General features: G+C 41.2%; 1 protein-coding gene across 4 annotated transcripts in view; it reads right to left on the bottom strand.

Moving 5' to 3' along the window:
- Window positions 1-847: 847 nt before the first annotated feature.
- The window catches only part of PPP1R14C (protein phosphatase 1 regulatory inhibitor subunit 14C), an 86,534-nt gene continuing 61,255 nt past the window's right edge, over window positions 848-26,126 (bottom strand). The window contains exons 4-6 of one of the 4 annotated variants that reach the window (XM_077896664.1): window positions 24,506-24,534; window positions 14,614-14,669; window positions 848-2,433 (exon numbers count right to left, since the gene is read on the bottom strand). In XM_077896664.1, the coding sequence (XP_077752790.1) occupies window positions 14,663-14,669; window positions 24,506-24,534 (36 nt within the window). In that variant the 3' untranslated portion in view covers window positions 848-2,433; window positions 14,614-14,662. Of the gene's footprint in view, window positions 2,434-14,613; window positions 14,670-21,581; window positions 21,637-24,505; window positions 24,535-26,126 lie in introns of all 4 variants that reach the window. The other 3 variants (XM_077896644.1, XM_077896659.1, XM_077896655.1) reach the window with 3 other exon arrangements.

Below are 26,126 nucleotides of genomic sequence, written 5' to 3'. Positions count from 1 at the left end.
TAGAAACTCTAGTCATTCAACAGGACTGGATATTAGTGGAAGATCAAAAAAGGAGGCGGGAGAAGCAGGGACCAATTCCTTACAAGGAATGTGGAGAAGTTTGGGTTTTAAGTAAGGGGTGGAGTGATCCCAGCTGTCTTTCTGGCTACTGGGTGGAGAACAGATCAGAGGTAAGCAAGTCTGGACATGGGGAAACCAATTTCAAGATGGTTGCAGGAACCAAGGCAAGATTTAACAAGGGATAGATATGAGAGGTATGAGCAGAGGAAGAAGAGCCTGGTGAATGAGGGCGTGTTGAGGGCAGAGATGAGGAGCCAAGGAGGAGGTCCTGTTCAGAAGGAGTCAGGTGATGCCAGGCCTTGGGGAGGGAAGGAAGAGTATGTATTATGTGGCAGGATCAAAGGGCCTCTTGCTTCATCAGCTCATAACTTTGGGCTGGTCAGCCCTAGTAGAAATCCTGCAAATTCAGTATTTTTCTGTGTTTATAGGATGCACGGCATTCCAACAATAACTGGAATAGTTGGTTAATTTGAAATTTTCTTGAGAATTTTTATCAGACGGGTAAAAGGGAGTTCTAATTAAATGCAAAGCACATGGCCTGAGAGAGGGTTGAAATAGAAGCCAGGCAGGACCAAACACACAGAGCTCCTCCTCCGTTTCCTTCCCAACCCAGGAATGTTGCTTTCAGCAACCTTGCTTTCATCAGGAGAGAACCAGGGTCAAATGCCTGAAAATACCTGGAAAGCGAAAAGCTAGGTATCTGTGCTTGGTACCCCTGTCTGCAGAACATCTCACACAGAAAAATTATCATTTGAACAGGTTTTGCAATGCAAGTGTGTAAGCAGAGTCGTAAGCAGCTCCATTTATTTCAGTAAATAGCTTGTAAATAAATCATTGGTAAACATTACAAAATTAAATACATTTTCAAAAGCTTGCCAGTATACATAAAATTCACAAACATAGTTCTTTTAAAAAATAAAATATGTTCAGAGCACCCTTGATATAAAATGTCTGACTCCTGTCCTTTGACAGGGCCCCCTAGAGACATCTTACAGTAGATGGGGTTTCTGTGGGGAAGGCGGTGGAGGCCTCCTTGGGGAAGGGAAGAGTTTCTCCTCTGACCTTTTACCCAGCCCACATCGTCTGACGTTCGATCCTTCTCCAAGGAGCTGATCTATAACCAGGAGGCACAGGGCAGGCGCCCCACACCTCGCTCCAAGCAAGGAGACTGGGGTGCATCATTAGGGCCAAGAGCCAGAAGCCTCAGGACATGCCATTGAGAGGAGCCAGAAATGCAATTTCCACCATCCTTCCAAACCAGCGGATGCTCTTGCATCAACTTTCTTGAAGGAAGGTGAGGCTTTCTCACCTCCACATCACTCAACCCTCAGCTCACTCGCACCGCTCTAATGCTGCCCAGGCACAGAAATGACCAGATCGACTTCTAAGGAGGAAGATACTTAATTTGCTAGCTTCCACATGACCTGCTTTCGTGGAGAGAGAGTAATACACAGTATTTGGTTGAAAGCAGAGAATTCATTGCTACACAGTGCTTCCTTTCCCCATTGCAAAACACCACTCAGCATGGGCTTTTCTTTAGAAATCTGAATAGTTCTTCAAATTAAGGATTCATAAAACTTTAAAATACCACAAACAAGGCAATAAGTACATGACCTGGCAAAGCATCCCAATTAATGAAATAATATAAAGTCCATGAATTAAGCCCTTGACCAACTCAACTCCATGTGGTGTAGCTCATTAAAATAACAGATACACTGACTTCTTTCACTTTGGTGCATAAAGTGAATGCTGACGGTCAGCAGCATTCACATGAAGAATATCCAGTGGCCTCTTGAAAATACATGTGCTGTGACCTTCAATTAAAGGACAACCACAAGTTTATTCCATCAATGTGAAATAAAACTCACGTCTACAGTTCAACTTAGTCATGTGTGGATATATACAAGTACGAGAAATTCGGCATCTGAGACAGTTGTACAATTTAAGAAAAAGATTACCAAACTCGTAAGAAAACCACCATCCCTGTATAGTTAGGTCCTAAACCTTTGATTTTACAAAGAAAATGTTGCCTGGCCCAGCCCATTCTTGCATGTCTGCCTGGTTCAAAACCCCTGGTTGGGCTGAAACCAGAGTCATGATGTTCTTGCTATTAAAATAATACACTAATAGAACCTTTCAAAACAAAAAAGGAACACTCTTGAATAAATGTCTAATAGACACCCCCCTCCCCCAAAAAAAGTTTCTCATAAGGGCAACTATGCTTTAATAAATGTCTTCATGAAGCCCAAATCCCAGGACCCATCTTCGTCTCTGGGAGAGTTCCACCCTGTGTTAGAATTATCCGGTCTTCTTCTGCGGAGGGTTCAGTTTCCTCATGCCTCTTATCCGAGAGAGCAGCTCCTGGATAAATTCCTAAAAGAGATCAGAAGAAGTTAATATGACAAGCTCACTCTACTAAAATTGGGAATTAAAATATGCTTGAGGTCACTAAGGTCAGTGGCAGTTAATGTGAGTTGATGAGTTTGGTTGGAGGTATCAGTCCCAGCTGCCTTGATAGAGGACTTTTTTTTTTTTTTGAAGATTTTATTTATTTATTCACAAGAGACAGAGAGAGAGAGAGGCAGGGACAAAGGCAGAGGGAGACCTGAGCCAAAGGCAGACACTCAACCACTGAGCCACCCAGGTGTCCCAATAGAGGACATTTTTAAACAAATGAAGTGTGCTTAAACCTCACATCACGATCAATGCCTCACCCTGCTCTCTTCACTCACTGACCTTATCTATATGGCCTTTGAAGGCACATGTGGTTTAGATCAGCCTTCTCAACCTTTAATAAACCTTTAATATGAGCATACAAATCACCCAGGGAGCTTGTAGATTCTGATTTAGTAGGCTAGGTTGGGGCCGGAAATTCTGCATTTCTAACTGGCTGGCTGTGCCTATGTTAGTCTCTGGACCATACCTGGAACATCAGGGCTTGACCAGTGGTTCACAAATGTAAGTCCTCATTAGAATCACCAGGGGTACTTATTAAACCACAGAGTGCTGGGCCCCCAAATTTCTGATTCAGTAGTTCTGGGGCGGGGCCTGAGAATGTGCATCTCTAACACGTTCCCAAGTGACACCTGCTGTTGATTCCAGGATCATACTGAGACCACTGATCTAGATCTCAAAAGAATCTTTTGACTTTTTCTGACTGCAAATCAGTTTTTTTTAAAGCCAAACACATTTTACATTTACAATTCAGTACATTCAAACGCATATTTGAAATAAAAATCTCAAGAACGAATACTTAATATTTATAATACATCCTATATTTTCTCTTCTAATCTAATTTCATTTAAAGGGTAATGCTGAGGGAGATCCACTAAAATGATTTCATGTCCTAGTCATAGATGAACACCCAATGACTAAAGAACAGTCTAGAATGGTTCCTACTTTATACCATCAGGAATCTTTCACTGCTGCCTTCTGTTTAAAATGATTTGGCTACCTAAAAAGTCATATTTATTAAATAATAATTACTTTGTCTTCTTATTTTATATTTGTCACAAAGCAGACAGCCAGACTTTCTGATCAGCAAGTGGCGGTTGGTGAATGACAGGACTGGGTACATCAGGAATTTATCGAGAACAAAAATGCTAAGAAAACTTCCTTTCCATTTGGCCTTCTGAAAAACCACTCTCAAGCCCCCCTCCCAATCACAACCCTTAGTACAAGCTCCCAGGCCAAGTGATCCCAGAAAACTATTCTCCAGCTCGAAAACACAATAAGCTTAACATTTAGTATGTTGTTAGCCACCCAAAATTTTTTTTGATAATTTTTTGTGATTATAAATATATGCTTCTTCTAAACAACTTAAGAAAATACAAGCCAGCAACAATTACTCCTTAGAATGAACCACTAATGTATTTTCTCCTATGAAAATGGTTTTTACCTAATTAAGATCACACCATATAAATAAGTTCTTTTCTTCAATTTAGCATTATGTAAGAATCTTTCTCCCACAACATTAAATAGCCTTCTAAAAAATAACTTCAATGATCTTTTATTATATAGCTGTTCTACAATCTGCTTAATTCCTCCATTACTAGAATACGTGGTTGGTTCCTGACTTTTTCAGAATTATAAACAATGCCACAAGAAACATCCCTGTACATAAATCTGCAGTTTAGGGATGCCTGAGTGGCTCAGCGGTTAAGTGCCTGCCTTCAGCCCAGGGCATGATCCTGGAGTCCTGGGATCGAGTCCTGCATCCGGCTCCCTGCAGGGAGCCTGCTTCTCTCTCTGCCTGTGTCTCTGCCTCTCTCTCTCTGTCACTCATGAATAAATAAAATATTTTTTTAAAAATCTGCTGTTTAGATTCTTCTCTTTGTAGAGCTTATCCAGAGAACGAGAACATTTTCATCACCACCATTTCTGACCTTGGGCAGAATGGAACACATGAAATAAAAGGAGGCCCTATTTTAACTTCCTGAACACTATTTTATCTAATTTAAAGAATTTTCTAGGATAAAATAATGCCAAATTTTCATACTTATATTCAATTTGCATTTTGTAAATTTAACACATTTCCTATTTCTCCTCTTGCTATGTGGTTTCGACAATATAATGTGAAACATACAGTTTCATTGTTTTGGGAATCTACTACTCAAATGATTCCTGTAAAAAGTTCCAGCATTTCAGTGTAGATCTCCTTTTTTTTTTTCAAGCAAAGGCAAGAATCACAAATCCTTTCACTTATCTTGTTGATAAGTAGCAATTCTTCTGCACTATTCCTATAACATTTTTTTCAAAAAGATCATTATAAAAATAAAGATCAAATATTAGAAGGAATAATATACCCTAAACTACAGACTTTTCTCCTTCAAGACAAAAGTAATTTGGTAATTTAAATAAAATACAAATTATCTCGAAGAACCAATCATAATGTACATTCATCTCAGTGATTAAAAACATCAATAAATAACTTGTATTTATATTTAACATCAATGAACTCTAAAATTTTATATTAACTAATTTTATGTCTACACATTAATATACTGTATTTTACATATTTCTAAATGTTCATTAAATTTGCATAATGAGGTACTCCACTAAGTTAAAAAAAATAGCAAGACCAATACTTATTCCCCATACAGAAACTTGCACAGAAGGATTTTAATGAGTACAGATGATCCTCAAAGAAGATCCAAGAATCTTTAATCAAAAATATTTTGAGGGGCGCCTGGGTGCCTCACTTGGTTAAGTGTCTGACTTCAGCTCAGGTCATGATCCCAGGGTCCTGGGATTGAGCCCCAGGGATGCTCAATCAGGGGCCTGCGAGGGGCCTCCTTTTCCCTCTGCCTCTGCTGCTCCCCCAATTTGTGTGCTCTCTCTCTCTCTCTCTCTCTCTCTCTGGTGCTTTCTCTCAAATAAATAAAATCATTTTTAAAAAATACTTTGATAGCTTTGTTCATATTACTCAAAAATTCTCTAGGTAACTAATAATATACCTCATTTACTTCTAAAACAGATCACTTAGACTTGGGTTGTGGACACTAATCAAGTCACAGAAAGGCTGCCCCTTTGAGGAAATGACACCTGATGTGAGATGTGAATTAACAAAGAGAGGCCAGCCTGGAGAAAGTTGAGGGTCTGGGTCACACAACACATGCAAAGGCCCTGCAGAGAAACAAGCAAGGAAGTGGGTGTTCCTGGCACAGAAAGGCCAAGTCAAGTGGGGCAGGAGCCATGCTGGGGATGCTAGGGTCAGCTTGCCAGGGCCTCGCTGCCCACAATACAGTGCTGAGAGAGTATTCTTGATGCAATGGACAGCTTTTAAGTAGGGAAGCAACATCGTCTGATTTTGGCTTCTAAAAGCCCTCTGTGGGGATCCCTGGGTGGCTCAGAGGCTTAGTGCCTGCCTTTGGCCCATGGTGTGATCCTGGAGACCCGGGATCAAGTCCCACATCGGGGTCCCTATATGGAGCCTGCTTCTCCCTCTGCCTGTGTCTCTGCGCCTCTCTCTCTCTTCCTCTCTCTTTGTGTGTCTCTCATGAATAAATAAATAAAAATCTTTAAAAAAATAAAATAAAAGCCCTCTGTGGGGCAGCCCGGGTGGCTCAGCAGTTTAGAGCTGCCTTCAGCCCAGGGCATGATCCTGGAGACCTGGGATCGAGTCCCACATCGGGCTCCCTGAATGGAGCCTGCTTCTGCCTCTGCCTGTGTCTCTGCCTCTCTCTCTCTCTCTCTCTCTCTCTCATGAATAAATAAAAATCTTTTAAAAAAATAATAAAAAATAAAAGCCCCCTGTGACTGCCATGTAGAGTACAGGCTGTATAAAAACAAGATTGAAAGATAGGCTAGTTTGGGGATTTTGCAGAGATTCAGGCAAGGGATGCCCAGCCTTAAAGGCAATGAAAATTAAGCAGGATCCATTTCAGAGTCAGAGTCACTAGACTGTGTTGCTAGAATGAATGGGACCTCCAATAAAATGGGGAGATGGGACAAGGAAAAAGGGGGATTAAGGTAACCATTACGCTGAAATGAGAAAAACCCAGAGGGTACCTACTAGACACATGAGGATCTCAGGAAGACAGTTCAACATGACTTGGTGTCTTAGCTCAACGGCTGAAGTCATAAAGCTAGGCATCACTTGCATCTAAACTAGTGGCTTTCAGGACGCCTGGGTGGCTCAGTGGTTGAGTATCTGCCTTCAGATCAGGTCGGGATCCTGGGATCAAGTCCCACATAGGGCTCCCCATGGGGACCCAGCTTCTCCCTCTGCCTATGTTTCTGCCTCTCTTTCTCTCATGAGTAAATAAATAAAATCTTAAAAAAAATAAATAAATCAGTGGCTTTCAACTAAAAAACACAACTCCTAAAAAACTACATGTGATCCATACATAGTTACATCAGCTAGTTCACAAAGAAACAAGCCTGAAACAAAGGTTTCTTGAAAAGATGTAACTCTTACGATATGTGATACCCCTTGATATTTTATTTTGAAAAAAAAAAAAAAAAAAGGGTCAAGGCCAACTCATAGGTTACCACCCATAGTTTGTAAATACAATGATCTAGACCAAGGCTAATGAATGCAGTAGCCCCCAACCACATAGACAAGTAGTATAAATATAATAATATAAATATAGATACATACTTATAGTATATTCATATGTAATAAATATGCCTATATTCTATAATATAAATGATACAGTGTAACTATTTAAATGTAAATGAATTAAGACAAATACAATTTAAAATTCAGTTCCTTATTCGCACTAGTCATATTCCAAATAGTCAGTAGCCATCTATGGCTAGTGGCCACCATACTAGACACTAGGGCTATAGAATATTTCCATCATTTCAAAAAAAAAGATTTTATAAAGATTGTGTTTATTTATTCATGAGAGACACAGAGAGAGAAAGAGGCAGAGACACAGGCAGAGGGAGAAGCAGGCTCCATGCAGGGAAGTCTGACATGGGACTCGATCCCGGGTCTCCAGGATCATGCCCTGGGCTGAAGGCAGTGCTAAACCACTGAGCCACCTGGGCTGCCCCATTTCAGAAAATTCTATTGGACAGCACAGGTGGCAATGCTTTGAATTGCAAGGCTCCATGAGATAAGCTTGGAAGAAAGTGTAAATAGAGAGGAAAAGAAGGCTGAAGACCAAGGCCAGAGGTCCCCTAGCAAGTGAGGTCTGGGAGAAATGCTGGGGCCAGTGAAGGAGACTGAAAAGGAGAAAGCAATGAGGAGGGGGAAATGCAAAAGAGTGTGCTGTTAAGAAGTCAAGAAAAGAACATGCTTCTAGAAAGAAGAGGTGCTCAATCAAGCCAGGTACCAATAAGAGGTTAAGTAAGTTAAGATAAATTCAAAACCATAGAGTTGCCAAGAAAGAGGCCATAGTGTCCTACTTGGGAGAAGTCCATAGAGTTGCCAAGAAAGAGGCCATAGTGTCCTACTTGGGAGAAGTTAGTAGACTGGCTGGGATGGAAACTCCCACCACTAAAACGTCCTCTGTGACTTTTTCTTGGTAAAAGATTTATTAAGGTATAAATGGCATGCCATAAACTACACATTTTAAGGCATACAACCACAAGTACACCATCTGTGCAATCAACATAATGGACACATTCAATTCCTTCAGAGGTATCTTCATGCCCTTTGGCAATCCCTCTCTCCTCCCTCTGCTCTTCTTATTCCCAGGAAAACTCTGTCACTATTAAATTAACTTGCATTTTCTAGAGTTTTATACAAATGGAACCATAATACTACATACTTTTTAGTCTTCTATTTTTGGGGTTTCTTTCATTCAACATAATTATTTTGAGATTCAGCAAAATTTTAATTGCACATTTATTTTCATTATTATTATTATTACTAAGTAGCATTTTGTTGTATTGGAGTACCAGTTTGTTTATCCACTCACCTGTTGATGGAAATTTGGGTTGTTTTCAGTATAGGGCTATTATAAACAAAGTTGTTTAAAATATCCATGTAAAACTCTGTATGGAACATGCTTTGATTTCTTTTGGGTAAATATCTAGGATTAGGATGGCTGAACTGCTGATTTATTTGTTTGTCTTTATGGCAATATCACTCTGTCTTCTAAGTATAGGTTTACAAGTCCTAAAATCAGGTAATGTTAGTCTGCCATCTTTGTTGATACATATTGTTTTGGCTATTCTAAGTCCTTTAAATTTCCTTAAGAATTTTAGAATCAATTCATTATTTTATACAAAACAAAAACAAACAAAAAACGCTGCTGGGATTTTGGTTGAGACTGCATTGAATTTATAAATCACTCTGTGGTAAAGACAATGAATGTTCTCAGCAACATTTTATAGTTCTCAGTGTACATCTTTTGTCATATTTATTCCTAAATGTTTAATATTGTTGATGTTACTAGAAGTGGTACATTTTTATTTCCAATCATTGCCAGCAATAGATTTTCATATATTTACCTCCTTTTCTGCAAGCTTGTTGAACTCACTTGTTAGTTCTAGCACCTTTCTGTAGACCTTTTGCAGATGTTCTTTCTAGAGTTTAGGGATTTCCCTTCTATTCCTAGGTTGGCTGAGAATTTTTAACCAGGAATAGGGAGATTTATCAATTGTATTGTTCTTTTCAGAGAATGAGCTTTTCTTTCACGGATTTTCTTTACTGGTTTTCTTTTTTATATTCACAGATTTCTGCTTTCATTTTCATTATTTTCTTTCTTCACCTTACTCTGAGTTTAATTTGTTCCTTTTTTCCCTAGTTCCCAGGATAGATTCTAAAGTCATTTGAAACCTTTCCCAATATAGACAGTGTTATATATTCACCTCTAAGCACTGCTTTGGATGCATCTCACAAATTTTGATATAATGAGTTTTCACTTCATTCATTTTGAAATAGTTTCCAATTTCACATTTGATTCCTTCTTTGGCCTAGCAGTTATTTAGAAATGTATCAGTTAGTTTCCAAATATTTGGAGATTTTTCCAGACACCCTTCTGTTACTGATTTCTAACTTAATTCCATTATTTAAAGAATGTACTTTGTATGACTTTAATCTTTTAAAATTTGAGACTTGCTTTGTGGCCTAGAACATGTCTATCTTGGTAAATATTCCATGTGCATTTATGTTCTGTGTGCCTATAATTATAGGCTAACTTCAGGTCTTTTACCACTGCATTTATTCGGCATCTTGCCATGTGACTTGTACACATACAGAACATGTCAAAAGAAGGGATGAATAAAGTGTCTCCCAAGATGCAATATTTCCACAAGAAAATGATTCCCTAATCACAAAAGACATGATCTTTTGTGACACTAAAAAAAAAAAAAAAAAAAAAAGGCATTTGTGACTCTTTTTCGACCTTTGAATCCCCAGTTGAAAGGAGGAGCGAGAATGGATGCAAACCCCCTAGTGGACGTGGGTTGAATATTAGGATCTGGCACTGGTTGTGCTCAATCCAAACAAAACAAAGGGAATCAACATTTGCTGAAGGCCTTTTCTGTGTAGCCTATTTATATATATTGCCATATTTGATCTAATGTAGTTTTATCACCTCCATTTTACACATGAGAAAAAAATGGATGTCTGGTTCACTATAAGTCATTGTCTGAGGTCACAAAGCAAATATTTGAATCCAGGTCTCTTGAAGCCAATTGAGCTCAATAAATGGGTACCAAGCCCCCAGCATGTGCCAGATACTACACTACTTGCTGGGATGCAGAGGAAGGGAGAGGCCCTGGCCCAAAGGGGGCTCCCAGGCTAGCACGAAACAGGCTGTCAGTGTATGACACCAGTCACAATGCTAAGTGTGTATATGAGTGCTCCCTGGGCAGATGGATGGTGCACACTGCCCCTACCCAGCCCAGGCCTGGGACCACTCCTGCCTCTCCCACTCTGCCTCTCCTGGTGGATGACAGGCTAAAAGAAGGTCATGATTCCAAGAGACTGAAAGATGAGAAGCTCTGTGTCAATTCAAGGAATCTAGAATCTGGAATCACTGCTCTGGGGTGTCAGCCCAGCTTCCTCTCCCTCCTTCTCCTCTCCTTCTCCCTCCGTAAGGGTACATCTTTTATCAGCTGAACATACCTCTACTAGTGTCTAAGATCTGGCCATTCTCGTTTCCTAATGTTTGAAATAGTATTTCAGCTAACTGCTGGAATTTTACAAAGGCAAACAGGCATTGCTCTGACCCATCATTTCAAGACAACTGGCAACTATTTTTTAGGCCACCTCAGCAGCTTTTGTCCAAATGCTCTTCCTAATGCTCCCCGAGATCCCCAGTCTGCAACCCTGAGGGAAGCCTCACCCAGTTGCAACATTCCTGCGGGCTACCAAGGGCCAGGTTGTGCTCAACTGGGCAGGGCGCCAAGCCACAGCTGGACAAATAGCCTCACACAGCGGCCTTTAATAAAAGGCTGGGGCCCTATGTCCCCAGGACCATGAGTTGTATGGAAGGGACTATGTGTCCCCAGGACTGTGAATTATATGAGGGGGGAACCTGTGTCCCCAGGACTGTGAATTGTATAGTGACACAAGAAGCAGAGAGACAAAAGATAAAGATCTTGGGTTATAAACACCAAGAGGGCCCTTTGAAACAAATGCCTATAAAGATCTAAGATGGGTCCATTCCTACGTGGAGGGAGTTGCCCTCTGCACTCACACAGCAGGAAGCAGTGTAGCCATGTGGTTAAGAGTAGGACTTGGGAACCAGGGGACCAGGTTCAAATCCTTGTGCATCATTTAAGGGCTAATTATTTTCTCTATGTCTCAGTTTTTCTCACCATGAACTGAGAGTGATGATAATGAAGCATAACCTCAAGGTTGGTATATTTAATAGTTTTATGAATTAAAAGCTTTGAGAAGCTTGGGAAGATGCTTGGGCCACAGAGAGCACCGTGAAAGTGCTTTCTGCCATCTTCATCATCATCATCGAGACTATACTGATTAAGAATATTTCCAGTCTGTACAAATTCTAATCAAGAACACTAAGGAAAATGTAGCCATCTCATCCTCCCCCCACATACACACCACCACCACACACAGCCATGTAGAAAAGGTTTGAAAATTGAGGCAGATGAGAAGTACGTTGGTGACATCCAGCAAGACCAAAGTGCTCAGGTCAGGGGGTAACATCAGGCTGTAAGCAAAACAAGTGTTTCCTGGAAGAAGCTGTTGGTGACCCCAGCCAAGTACGTGTTTTTCCCTCTGTGGCTGTGGGTTTCCCCTGCTTCAGGCAACAAGGCTGTAATTGTTGAGAAAATCCACACTAGCCTCTCTCATCCTGCCTGGGCTGGGGTCTCAGCTCCCATTGCACCTTCCTCAAAGATTCCTGCCTTCGACTGTCCTCCCTGAGATCTGACCACAGCCTACCAGCCACTGCAGAGCCACTGCCACGGCACAACCCCTTCTCAAAAGGCCACAAAGGAGTATTTGCTCTTCACATCATGAAGTGTTTAAAATAGACTTGAAAACATTCCTCCAGGGGCACCTGGGTGGCTCAGTGATTGAGCATCTGCCTTTGGCTCAGGTCGTGATCCCGGAGTCCCAGAGTTGAGTCTCACGTTGGGCTTCCTGAAGGGAGCCTGCTTCTCCCTCTGCCTCTGTCTCTGCCTCTCTCTGTCTCTCATGAATAAATAAAAAAAAATTTGTAAAAAGTTCCTCAGTGGCATTTCCTAACCACCTACCTCCCTCTTTCATACACGCACATGCATACTCAGAGAGTCACACACTCACACTCAGGCACACTCACACTCCGAGGGGCACACACATTCACACACTCAAATAGGCACACTCAGGCACACATATGCCACACGTGCAGCAGCAAACATGCCACCTCCCACCTCCTTTAACTCTTCCTTCTCCTTCTGACTCCTCTGAGTCTTTGACTATGGCCTATATCACACTGCAGGGGAAATCCTTACCCTTCCCTCCACCTAACTATTCTCCCTTAAAACAATGGAAAAATGTGTCCCTTAATAAACACATTTTTTAAAAGATTTTATTTATTTATTTGACACAGAGAGAGAGAGAGCGAGCACATGCAGGGGGAGCAGCAGAGGCAGACAGAGAAGCAGACTCCCTGCTGAGCAGGGAGCCCAATGTGGGACTCAATCCTAGGACCCCAGGATCATAACCTGAGCCAAAGGCAGACACTTAACCTACTGAGCCACCCAGGTACCCCAATAAACACCTTTCTAAATGACCCTGGGCACCTACCCCCGACCTCAGTTCTAGGCACTATTTTTGTATCTGAGAATGCTCTGCATTCACCTTTTTACCCATGAACTCACCTAGGGACTAGTCTCCCCCACAGTATGTACCTTCTATTTTGTTTAGGATAATGCCATGCTCTCATGGGCATTAAATTCCTGTCTGGGGTTCAGATAACTCATACTTATGGGCACCTTTTATGTGACAAGCATTCTGGGCATTTTCATGGACTGCTTCATTTAATCATTACAACTGTCTTGTAACACAGGCTCAGAGAGGTTGCGAGGTTTGCCCAAGGTCACATAGCTACTGAATGGTCAGACCAAGATTCAAACCCTATTTATATAAAGCCATAAGAAATTTGGACTCACTTCCTGGGAGCAGATGGTACAATTCCCTCTCTCTGTACCATGATACCCAGGGGGGAAACTTTTTTCTTTATTAAGCAACCAAGACAGGTAATTTTAGTCTAATTACAAACCAAACTAAAATGACTTGAAATGTGTGTGATAAACACAGCAATCCTTTAATGTTTACATATGGGGGAAGGGCTGGCCAGATATGGAAAGGACTGTGTTTTACAGGTAAGCTCTGGAAATCTTTCCCCAGAGCAGGAACCTTCCTTCCTTTCTGCTCATAGTCTCTTTCCAATGCGTAAACACCTCAAAAGCCCAAGTTGCTGCCTTCTACTCTAACTTATAAATTAGAAAAGAAGAAAAAGAGGAGGGAAGATGGAGCAAAAAGGGGAGAAAGAGAGGAGAAAAGGAAGAAGAGAGGGAAGCCAGAGTGTTGACCTTTCTGCTCAGCCAGCGCGGACTCCTCAAGGCTCCCCCACCACAGCGTGCTCCTGCTCAGGTCTCTTCATTGGACACTGCTAAGGACAACTTTTCCTTCCTTCCTTCCTTCCTTCCTTCCTTCCTTCCTTCCTTCCTTCCTTCCTTCCTTCCTTCCTTCCTTCCTCCCTCCCTCCCTCCCTCCCTCCCTTCCTCCCTCCCTTCCTCCCTCCCTTCCTCCCTTCCTTCCTTCCTTTCTCTTTCTTTTCTGCCTACCTGCTTGCTTTCAGTTATTGACTTTATTGAGGAATAATTTATGGGCAATAAATGTGAGAGTTCCTAGACTCAATTCCTGGGGGGGGGGGGGGGGGGCTTCCCCACATCAACAAGCAATTCTGACACCAGTAGGGTGAATCCAAGAATTCAATGTAATTCCAGCACTATCCACCTAGTGGTAACATCAGAGTCCACAGGTAAAGGTTTCCATCCCACAAAGAAGGCCCTCTACTTCAGATGCCAATCCCAAATCTAGGCTGTTAACCTGTGCTTCTGACAGACCGACTATGAACCAGAAGTTCCCACAACCCCCTCCTTGGATTTGATTAATTTGCTAGAATTGCTTCCAGAACTCAGGAAAACCCATTTGCTCACCAGATTACCAATATATTACAAAGGATATTAAAGGATATGAATCAATAGCCAGATAGGGAAACACATGGGGTAAGATCCTGAACAAAAGAACTGTCCTCATGGAGCTTGGAGGCCAGCACAGTAGCACATGGAAGCATCCTAGTTCCCCAGCATGGAAACTCTCCGAACCCTGTCCTTGTAACAGAAGCTTCACTACTAGGCATGATTGATTAACTCACTGGCCATTGGCTCAATCTCTAGCCCCTCTTCCATCTCTGGAAATCAGGGGGTAAAACTGAAAGTTCAAACCTTAGAGTCATGGTTGGTTCCCCTGGCAACCAGCCCCCATCCTTCGGTGCTTTGCAAAAATCACTTCATTAACTAAACCCAGTTGTGGTAGAAAGGGGTTTGTTAGAAATAACAATTTGACCTTTATGGCTCTGAAGCTTTTCAGGAACTGAGGGCAAGAGCCTGAGTACCCTAAAAAAAAAAATGTACCCATTGCTCTTATGGCTCAGGACATTCTGAGGGTTTGGAGAGTTGTGCATCAGGAACTGTGAGGGAGGAATAGAATGCATATGAGAAACAGATTTTGATCATCTGAATGACCAAATATATATATTTCTTATAAATCACAGTATCACAAAACTGCTTCTATTTAAAGGTCAAATCATTTCCATCACTCCTCTAAATTTCTCATCTCCCTTTATAGCTCATCCTCCCTCTGTCCCAGCCCAATTTTCTGTCACTACAGTTTGCACTTTATGTAACTGGAATTATTCATCACATTCTCTTTTTGCCTGGCTTACTTCGTTCCAATACTGTTTCTGAGACTCACCAATATTGTTGTGTGTGTTAGTCCTGCAGTCTTTTATATTGCTGACTAGTGTTCCATTGTAAAGATCTATCACGACATGTTTACCCATGCACCTGCTGATGGACATTTAGGTTGTTTCAAGTTTTGGACCATGGTGAATGAAGCTACATTGAATATCCATGTGCAAGTGTTTGCGTGGTCATATTTTTTCTTCCCTTTGGGTAAATATCTAGCAGTGCCATGGCAGAGCTGTGTAATGTATGTTTAACTTTTTATGAAGCCCCCAAATAGTTTTCTAAAGTGGTCGTACCATTTTACTTTCCTGCCAACAGGGGAGGAGAGTTCTTGGTGTTCTACATCCTTGCTAACACTTGGTGTTGTCAGTCTTTTTAATTTTGGCCATTCTAGCAGGTGTGTATAGTGAGAAAATACTCCTTTTTTTCTTCCTTTCCCTTCCCTTCCCTCCCCTCCCCTCCCCTTCCCTTCCCTTCCCTCTCTTACCTTCTCTTACCTTCCCTTCCATTCCCTCCCCTCCCCTCCCCTTCCCCTCTTCCTCTCTTTCTTTCTTCTCTCTTTTTCTTTTAAGGAGGTTGCTTACTCTCCTCCACATTCTCTTTGTAAGTCTCTGACTTTCTCCCATCACTCCCTTTTGTCACCCACTTACTTCTGCCCCATGACCTGCTGATGGAATGGAAGCATTCTCCAAAGCTTGGTTCCCAGCCTCCTGAAGGCACTCTCAGCCAATCATTTCCTCACACTCTCAGGTCTCCTTTCTGTCATCCCCCTTGAGATCCAGGCCTGCATTTCCTGTTTCTCCCAGAGGTCTCCATAGGGATGTGAGACATAGGCACATCAGTCTCAAAATGACCAAAAGTGAACTCACTGTTACCTATCCCTGCTTCAAACCTGTCCCTCATCCAAAGGAATTCACATTTTTTATTATTGTGTCCTGAATGAATCAACACATAGATCTCATTTACATGCAAATTAATCTATAAGTTTAATGCAGTACCAACTGATATATAAATATTCAAGAAGAGTCAAGATATTTTTAATAAGAAAATTGTGGGTTCACCTGGCCCTTGCTAAGAACAAATTATAAAGCCCTGGCAAGGGGCACCTGGGTAGCTCAGTCAGTTAAACGTTGGCTCAGGTTTTGATCTCAGGGTCCTGGTATTGAGCCCCACATCGGGCTCCTTGAGCAGTGGGGGGCCTGCTTCTCCCTCTGTCCCTCCACTCCCCTTACCCCCACTCATGCTCTTTCTCTCTCTCTCAAATAAATAAAATATTTAAAATAAAATAAATCCCTGGCAGTTGTGACATTGTGTGGTGATAGACAAACAGCCAGAAGTTAAGTCCTGCATATTATGAAAATCTGATATACAACACCAGATGATTACATATCAGTAAGGGTAAGGACAGATTGTTCAATAAGTGGTGCTGGAACAACACAGCAAATGTAAAATTAGATCTCTATTTCACACCATACACAAAAATAAGTTCAAGATGATTTAAATATCTGAGTGTAAAAAGTAAAAGTGAAAAGTTTTAGAACAAAATATAAGAAGATTATCTTTTTTTCTTAGAGAGAGAGAGAGAGAGAGTATGTGTGTGTGTGTGTGTGTGTGTGTGTGTGTGTGGCTGGGTGGGGGAGATCGAAGGAAAGGGAGACAGAGAATCTTAAAAAGGCTCCGTGCCCAGGGTAGAGCTGACCCTGAGATCGTGACCTGAGCTGAAATCAAGAGCCAGGGGCTTAACCAGCTGAGCCACCCAAGTGCCCCAAGGAGACTATCTTTGACATAGGAGTAGTGAAAGATTTCTTAAGCACAAATCTTTTAAAAGCATAAGCTATAGAGGATGTCACTGGTAAATCTGATTTCAATTAAATGTTAAACTTCTGTACACAAAAGACAACACAACCAAAATAAGCTCCACAGTTTTTGAAATATATTTGCAACCTACGTAAAGGTCAAAGGACTGCCATCCATAATATATAAACAACTCTTAAAAATCAATTACAAAAACACAAATCAAAAGAAAGTAGACAAAGGATTCAAAATGGAAATTCCCAAATTAGGAAATATGAACAGCCAATAAGTACATGGAGAAAAAAATGGGTCCAATCTTACTAGCGAGCAGTCAGGAAATGGTATGTTAAAACAATAAGATACCATCATATTGACAAAAATTTTACAGTTGGGCAATACCGGGTATGAGAATGCTGAGGTCAAAAGAGAATTCTCGTACCCTGCTGGTAGGCATGCAAGCTGATGCAAACATTTAAGAGCAATTCCATTTCTTGGTATATTTCTTGGAAAAACTTTGTACGTGAGCCAAAAGATCAGGAGTTTTTATTGCATCACCATTCATAATGAAGAAAACTGGACACAGCCTAAGTGAGTCTCAGCAGAAGAATGGATACGTACATTAATACACAGGAACACTACACAGCAATGAAAATGAGTGAAGTAGAGCCTCCTATATCAACAGGAACAAATCTCAGAAATCTCATATTGAGCAAAATAAGCAAACTGAAGAAAATTTGCAAAACGTTACTTATACAGCATAAAGCATGCAGGATAATCAACGTGCAGATCTGTCATTCCTGCTTTTAGTTGCAAGAGTCCTAGCCCCCTTTCTTTTCCTAGCATGGCGTGTAATACAGGAGGTGCTTGCAAAGGTTTACAAAGCAAAGGAATACATGCATGGCCTAATTAAATCACACAGTTGTGTTAGGTAAGTGAAGAAGCAGAGAGAGGAAACACTAGAATCTCTGTGCACTAATTTGTGTGTGTGTGTGTGTGTGTGTGTGTGTGTGTGTGTTAGGCGGATTGTACAAAGTATCAATTGGCCCCAGCTAAGGAGCCTCGGTGTCCATCGAAAGCTGAATGGATAAAGAAGATGTGGTTTATGTATACAGTGGAATATTCCTCAGCCATTAGAAATGACAAATACCCACCATTTGCTTCGACGTGGATGGAACTGGAGGGTATTATGCTGAGTGAAGCAAGTCAATCGGAGAAGGACAAACATGGTTTCATTCATTCGGGGAATATAAAAAATAGTGAAAGGGATTAAAGGGGAAAGGAGAGAAAATGAGTGGGAAATATCAGAAAGGGAGACAGAACATGAAAGACTCCTAACTCTGGGAAATGAAGGGGAGGGTGGTGGATGGGGAGGAGGGCGGGGGGTGGGGGTGACTGGGTGACGGGCACTGAGGTGGGCACTTGACGGGATGAGCACAGGGTGTTATTCTATATGTTGGCAAATTGAACACCAATAAAAAATAAATTTATAAAAAAAAAATTGGCCCCTGCTACTGTGGAGGAAGAGCCTAACGGTTCTCCTTCAAGCACTGGGAAACCAGCCAAACTGGAGGAGCTAGGGGAGACAAGAAGCATTTGGGGAAGGGTGGAGCCTAGCATGCTTGTGTGCATGCATGCACACTCACACACACATGCACACATGCACAGAGAGATCAAAGAAGCAATAGAAAGAAAAGAAACATTGCCAGTGACCTCGTAAACCTGACTCAATACAACAGGCAGCCACCTGATTTATGAGAGACTTCTAAGAAAGAAAAAAGCCAAAGCACGTTTCTGAAGGGATCTGCCGGCAGCTATGAAAACAGAAGGTCCTTCCTCGCTCCGGAGTTTCTGCCGTGCGGCGCTGTCACGGAGCACGGCATCCCAGGGCCACGCTCCCCTCTGAGCTCTCGTCCCCCCATCCCTCCTGGGCCCCGGGCTTTCAGCCTCCACACCCTTCCACCCGCTCCAGCCTGGACCAGAGGCGGCAGATGGACGCTCATTCTGTAATTATCACCGTGGCCAGGCGTCTGGGACCTTTCCCTTGTCCCTCAAAGGGATTCATCTGCTCCACTCATTGATGGACTGTGCTGCTTTAACAAAGATGGGTCCATCAGAAAGTGGGAAAAGGAGAAACCACAGTATCTCTGCAAATCACTGCTTTGTGCATAATTAAACCACACTCATGTCATTCTTTCAAGCATTTAGGGTCATTTAAAAAGACAAATGGATAGTATGTGGTAGCCCTTTAATCAGAAGTATTTCCCCACAAAAGGACTTATTGAAAGATATGCTTAAAACTGTTGCTCGTTGTGTGGTGTCACCAATCACAATAATTATGTAGATCATGTGAGCTCCCACAAAGGGCACCCAGCAGAACTCTGGATGCTCAATCTGCTTTTCAAACAAATATCACCCCCAACCCCCGACGCAGAGTCCAGGGTAGAGAGCCAGCAGGTGAAGATTCCAGTCATGTGGTTCAGTGACTTCCCCCATGTACTGTCCCCTCTTTGTCACCCCAATCAATGCACCGGTCACTTCCTTAAAATGCATATTCACAAGGACCAGCTGCTCCAGGTGCTGAGTCTCACTGCGCAATGATAGTAAAACCAAGTCAACCTACACAACTTTTACAGAGCTAGCTGACACTTCTTCCAAAAAGCCTGACATCCACGCATCAGATATTGTGGGGATCAGGCAAAGCATGATCCGGGGAGGGAAAGAAGAATTTCCAAATCTGCTGAAGTTTAGAGAAGCGAGGCCAATGGAAGGGTAGCACCTGCCTGTTTTAAAAGTGATGGAAACAACTGAGAACCGTTCCAAATGGCAAAATGTCCTCACCCGAAGAACCAGCTAAGCATTTAAAAATCACACTGTAAATTTTTATCAGCTTGCGTATCCAGGTCACACAGGAGGCCAAACATGCAGGCCAAACAGGCAGTGAGTCAGCACTGACAAACAGCTCTGGGGTGTCCCCAGCCCCGTGTGATGCCAGGATTTGCTCCTGCGATCTTAGGCACTTGAGCACCACAGGCGCCAATATCACTTACCCGTGAATATTTAACTTTCCCCTTCTTTTGTCAGGGGTTGGGAGGAGTGTTGTTTACCTTTAGAGAGGTTCATCTGCTCACAGTGCACACCAGAACTGATCTTATTTTTTATTATCTTAAAAGAGGTTTATGAATCTGTTATGGGTAAGAGTTTGTGCCTGCTGTCACTATAATCACTGCTGCCAACAGAAAATTCCTGAAGGTCTTAACTGCATCCTGGTTATTTTCTTCTTTCCTTTAACTTAAAACCACTTGACATTGTTTTGTACATTCATTTTCTTGACTATCTGCCTTCAGAGATTAATTTGTTGTGCTGGTGAAAGCAGTCCCATTAATCTATTTTAGAGACTCAGACCACTGCTCTTAGACTAATTATTTTGTACCTAGATTCTAACCTTTATTTGTATGCAGCAGAACAGTTCGCCTGCCCTCCCCATAGTCAACCTCACCAGCATTCAATTCTTCTTTCACTTACTAATAATTGGCTTCTCAGAACCTGTACACTTAATATTCAGACAATGTAAAATATAACCCACATAAATAATCCCACCACAGTAAATGATCGGTGGAGTAAATCCAGTAAAATTATAATCTCTAACTTTATAATCACTAAAAAAAGCTATAGTAATTTAGGGCCCCATTATCAATGAAGGAGAATATTTGCTACAAATACCCAAATTTTGTTGAAATGAATATTTGCTACAAATACCTAAATCTTGTTAAGATGAAATCTTACTGGATTTATGAACTGTGAGATTTGTTTTTGATTATGACTCCCTTGCTAAAGATACAGAAATCCAAAAGTCACGTGTCAAATTACTTTTAACTCGTGTTCTTTCTTCTATCTGGATAAGTCCAAATGCAAGAAGAGAATGTGGAGTTGTTTATAATTAGGGTTGATCAGCTTTTTTTTCTTTTTAAAGATTTTATTTATTTATTCGTGAGAGAGAGATAAAGAGAGGCAGAGACACAAGCAGAGGGAGAAGCAGGCTCCATGCAGGTAGACTGATGTGGGACTCGATCCCAGATCCCCAGGATCACGCCCTGGGCTGAAGGCAGCGCTAAACCGCTAAGCCATCAGGGCTGCCCGGTTGATCAGCTTTTAAAACATAATCATTCATTCTGAATTTAATGAAAGAAGAAAAGGCCATAAAATCACAATCAATCATTTGAAAATGCCAGCTGCTTAAAGGTCCACTGTCCTTTAAAGCCTGTACCTCCTCCATCATGTGTTTTAAAAAAAAATAACCATCAGTAATTACTGGGGGAAAAAACATCCAAAGCCAGACCTATGTGGCTCTTCCTATTATACCATCTACTTCTTCTTTCCTTATGTCACAATTATTATTGTCATCAACATTATCATTCTTCTCATGGTCATCCTGCTTCTAAGAGTGTGTAGTAAAAAATTTCACCTTCCCAAAAAGAGTCTAGTCTTTGCCCTCAGTTCCTGGAAAGCAAGCTCTAAGATCTTGAATGTCTTGCCTGATAAAAGTATCTTTGTTTACTCCAGGGCCTTGGGCCACGCTAGAGAGTCTAACAGTGTGATTTTGGGTGGAGACTTTGGGTCATGTGATATCAGCTCCATATACCAAGGGACTGGAGATGAAAGTCAGCCACATGGCAGTCAACCAATCTATGTAAGCAAGTCCCAGTAAAAACTCTGGGCATTGAGGCTCAGGTGAGCTTTCCTGATTGGCAGTACTCTACACATTCTCACATATCATATCTGAATTAACCCTGTACCGGGCTCTACTGAGAGAGGGCAGCTGGAGGCTCTGTGTTTGAACTTGCCTGGCCTCTGTCCCATGTATCCTTCGCTTGGCTGATTTTCATCCGTAGCCTGTGACTGTAATAAAATGAAATTATGGGTATAGAAACTCTTAGTGAGTGCCATGGGTCCTTCTAGCAAGTTATCAAGTTTGAGTATCACCTTGGTGACCCCTAAATTTACAATTAGTGTCAGAAATGAGTATGGGCTTGTGGACTGTTCCCTAACTCTACAAAGAGTGCTGAATTATGACCAAAAAAGAAATGCAGACTTTTGGGGCACCTGGGTGGCTCAGTGGTTGAGCATCTGCCTTTGGCTCAGGACATGATCCTGGGGTTCTGGGATTGAGTCACGCATCCAGCTCCCCATGGGAACTCTGCTTCTCCCTCTGCCTATGTCTCTGCCTCTCTGTGTCTTTCACAAATAAATAAAATCTTTAAAAATAAATAAATGCAGAATTCTGCTCCATGACTGCATGTCTTTGGCAGGCTTACTTAACCCTTCTGGGTTAATTTCCTCAACGAAACAATCTTAACCAAATTTATAAATATTCCAAAGTGGTGCTTGTGCTGACCTAGTAAGAATTCAGAGAAAGGCAGTGAGAAGTAGAGAAGTAGACAGATCACAGGATGTGGACTCAAAAATGGATCTACATGCTAGCTCTAGCACCTCCTGGCTCTTTCTTCCTGGGCAATGGAGGCCTGAGGCATAAAGAGCCTTAAAGAAAGTGTACGAGCAACCAACTGGCAGACTGTGACCAAAATCCTTTTGGTAAAGTTACTCTTGTTTCTGGTTAATAAATCCCAGTCCTTTATTACTTACCTGCCTATTCATGCTAAAACATAAAGCTTTCCTAGTCAATGGCTACAACCACTAGGAATGTCATTTTCGTTGATTCCAGGCTTTGTTTGGAAGGTCCCAATTTTCTCACTCTTCGGAAACATTGTTCTGAAGGTGACAGCTTCCAACAGGTGTATTTCAACTCATTAATCCAGCTCTCTTCCTCAACCCGGCCCCAAATTGCAGTCTTTTTTTTTTTTTTTTTCAGGAAACCCCATGAGAGCCCAGAAGAACAGGTTACCCTGCATGGAGTCACTCTGACCCATTAAAACGGAGTGAAATGATTACTTCCTTTGTCTTTCTCTAGCAAGTATGGATCCGTTCAATTCACATTCCATTAGGCGATTTGGTAACTAAGAAAACTATGGACTAAGCTGACATCCTGGCATATCTGTCCTTTTATTTCTATTTTAATATCCTTTGAGCACTTAAGTCTCCTCAATTAACTTAATTGTGAACTTAGAAGAGACTTTTTTTTCAATGGATGCCCAGGTTCACTGCTTTATCTAGGCTCTAGATTAGTTATGGGTGCATAGATGTTCAATAAACATTTGTTGAGCAAACGAATAGAGAGAAAATTGCAAAATGGCAAGCCATGTCTCCTCTGGTCACACACACAGCCTTTCTGAGTTATTAATACCCAGTTTATCTTTTCTCTCCACTACAATCAGCTCAGAACAGGAGCTCTGAGCACTTTCATTACTTCCATGTATACATAACTGACCAATATTTTTGTAGGGCAGGTTAAAAATGCTAAATGGAGTGAGAATGATGTGAGCAGGATGAATTGACAATGGCCACCACAAATGTCCGTCAGGACAGTGAGATGCAATCCCCATGACACCATGGTGAAAAAAGGAGATCCCGTTCTCCTCCTGTCAACATGGGAGAACAGCGAAGCACATCTGCCTTTCCACAACCACTGGTCAATTTCTATTTGCAAACCACAATCAGACATCCATTTCCTGCACTGTCATGTGTATGGGACATTCCTATAATCCGAAAGATTATTGGGACCCAATGCCTCTCACCACCTACTCACAGACTTAGTCATCCTGCACAAAACCCTGATGCATATCAACCTACAGGCTCCGATTGCTAAAATGATATGTAATACGATAACCTCTATTTCAAAAATGAAATGCACAGAAAAAAAATATGACGTTTATCAGAGAGCAATGGCACAGCCATCATTCACTATAAAAAGAGATTTCTAGGCGTCCGTTGACTGGACTGACAACTCCCCTAACAGACGGTAAGACAAATGCCCTCAAACCCATACTAAATTCATTTTCTGTCTACCATATCAGTACAATAGAAGTGCTCCTATGTGATCCTAAGACTTGAAAACCATGCAAAGTAAGAATGAAAAATAGGAAAAGAGGCTCCTCCCCAGCCTGGCTAGCTGGCCCCAACACCTCACCTCAGATTTCTATAATGTCCACCAGGCTGTCACTTACTGATCATTCAAATCCAAACATTAACCAAAATTAAATTACTCCTTTTCTTCTTGCATTATATAGAAACATTATTTTTCTACATTTAAATCAGCTCTATTTATCATTATTATAAATCAGCTGATATTAAATCAGCTACATCAGAAATGTCATTTACTCAAGGGGAAAAAATTAAAATACCATTCTTACTAATCAGCCACAAATACATTAGTGTGGTGGCCACAATAATATTTCTGTGTTTTGAAGGGTCCAAGTCAGCAAAGATTTTCACATCAAGAGTCCACAGCTGGGAATATGAATCAAAATGAGAAAATGCAAATTCTTTTCTGATTAGCCAGAGTCCCACATAAAATGAGACCATGGACCCAAAGCATATGGCATGCCAAAGAAAATATCACCTCTGTGAAATTTGCAAATTCCTTAAAGTGTCCTCTTCAAATTGAAGAATTCAAGAATATCATTATTGGTGAACTGGGGCATTTTTCATTTTTAATATGTAATGGAGAAGTATTACCTTATATCAAACCAAATTCAACTAGCACGGGTCAAGCTTTATGTTATGTGCTCTTGTGCATATCCTGGTATCTCCAATTATTAACTATATCACCTTAGGCAAACGACATTGCCCTTTGATGTCTCAAATTTCTTACCTGATAACAATGGTGTAAACTTCACAGCTCTGTTGTGAAGAAGAAATAAGTTAATACATGTGATATATTTCTATCGGTCCCTGGCATGTGCTTAGTAATTATTTAGCTACTATTGTTATTATTGTTATTGTTATTATTATCTCTAAAATTATTATCAGTGCAAATGATTGTTACTCAAACCCAGAGAGGTGATTATTATCTCCATTTTATAGCAGAGAAAATGGAGGCTCAGAGAGGTTGAGAAAATCAAATAATTGTTACTAAAACCCAGAGAAGTGGTTTTTACCTCCATTTTATAGAGGAGGGAATGGAGGCTCTGAGAGGTTGAGAAAATCACTTTGAGTCACACACATGTAGTGCTGGTGCTAACATAAGACTCTTGGCTTAAGGGTGCCTATGTAGCTCAGTCAACTGAGTGTCCAACTCTTGATTTTGACTCATGTCATGATCTCAGGATCCTGGGATGGAGCCCTAGGTGGGGTTCCACACTCAGTGAGGAGTCTGCTTGAGGATTTTTCTCCCTCTCCCCATCCCCACTCATGTGCACACTCTCTCTTTCTCTCTTTCTGGCTCTCTCTAGAATAAATAAACCTTAAAAAAAAAAAAAAAAAGACTTGTCTTCTTAAAGTCCAGTCTTCCCACCACCCACCCCACCTCTGCATGGAGACTACAAATAAATATCCCTGAATCAGCAAAGACATCTTCCTTACATTTTTAACTTCAAAGTGACATAAAATTGTATGCAAAATCCTTTGATCAAAAAATAGCACCTTCAGAGATGACTACTTTAAAAAGAACATCATTAATTGGTAGTCACTTAGCTGAGATAGGACAAAGTCCTTTAATGTCCTAAATGTCTTTCCAAGTCAAGTAGCTTAGGAAGCCAGGCAGAGAGAAAGAATGAGCACAAGATCAGGTGTCTGAAACTCTGGGTTGAGTCCTCCCTTTGCTCACTGCTATAAGGTTGTAGAAAAAATAACCCAACTTTCTCCTTCAGGTCACCATTGTGAAGATTAAATAAGATAATTCTTGTTACTATGATTGAACTCTAGAGCTTTGGGAAAATAATAAGCTAGGATTTTTATCATCATAACCCAACTGCCAACCTTTTCTGAAATGACCTTTTTAATGGATAGATGAACTTGACTGTAATTCCTTAGCATTTTTCACCATTTCCATTTCTAGAAATCATGAGCTAAAGAAACAGAGATGTTCATATGTAAATGCCTTTCCTTCTTTCTTCTTTTGGAACTCCAAAAAATATTTAAATATCACATCTTTCATCTCTTAAAATTCCTTATAAAAACCAGATAAAAAAAAAAACAGATAAAGAATACTTTTTGTTCTGGAGGAAGCAAGACTCACCATCTTTATTTAACTGTATGGCTGTTAAGAAGTGTGAATATTTTGCTTCCTAGATATTGTAACAACTGGAAAATCATGAAAAGTCTAACCTTTCTATCAAAATACCAAAACATGAACTGTCCTGCTAGGAGGAGAAGGGAAGGAGGAGAGAATGTTTGAGTAAATGGCATGCCTATACCTGCCCGTCTGGATCTAGTCTCCGCAGGAACCCTCCCACCCCCACATCACATGTGAATTCAATGACACAATCTATCAC

Source organism: Canis aureus, chromosome 1, assembly GCF_053574225.1.
Source record: "Canis aureus isolate CA01 chromosome 1, VMU_Caureus_v.1.0, whole genome shotgun sequence".
Lineage (NCBI taxonomy): Eukaryota > Metazoa > Chordata > Mammalia > Carnivora > Canidae > Canis > Canis aureus.
Note: the sequence above shows the minus strand (reverse complement) of the source record. Positions and strands in the feature narration are given on the sequence as shown.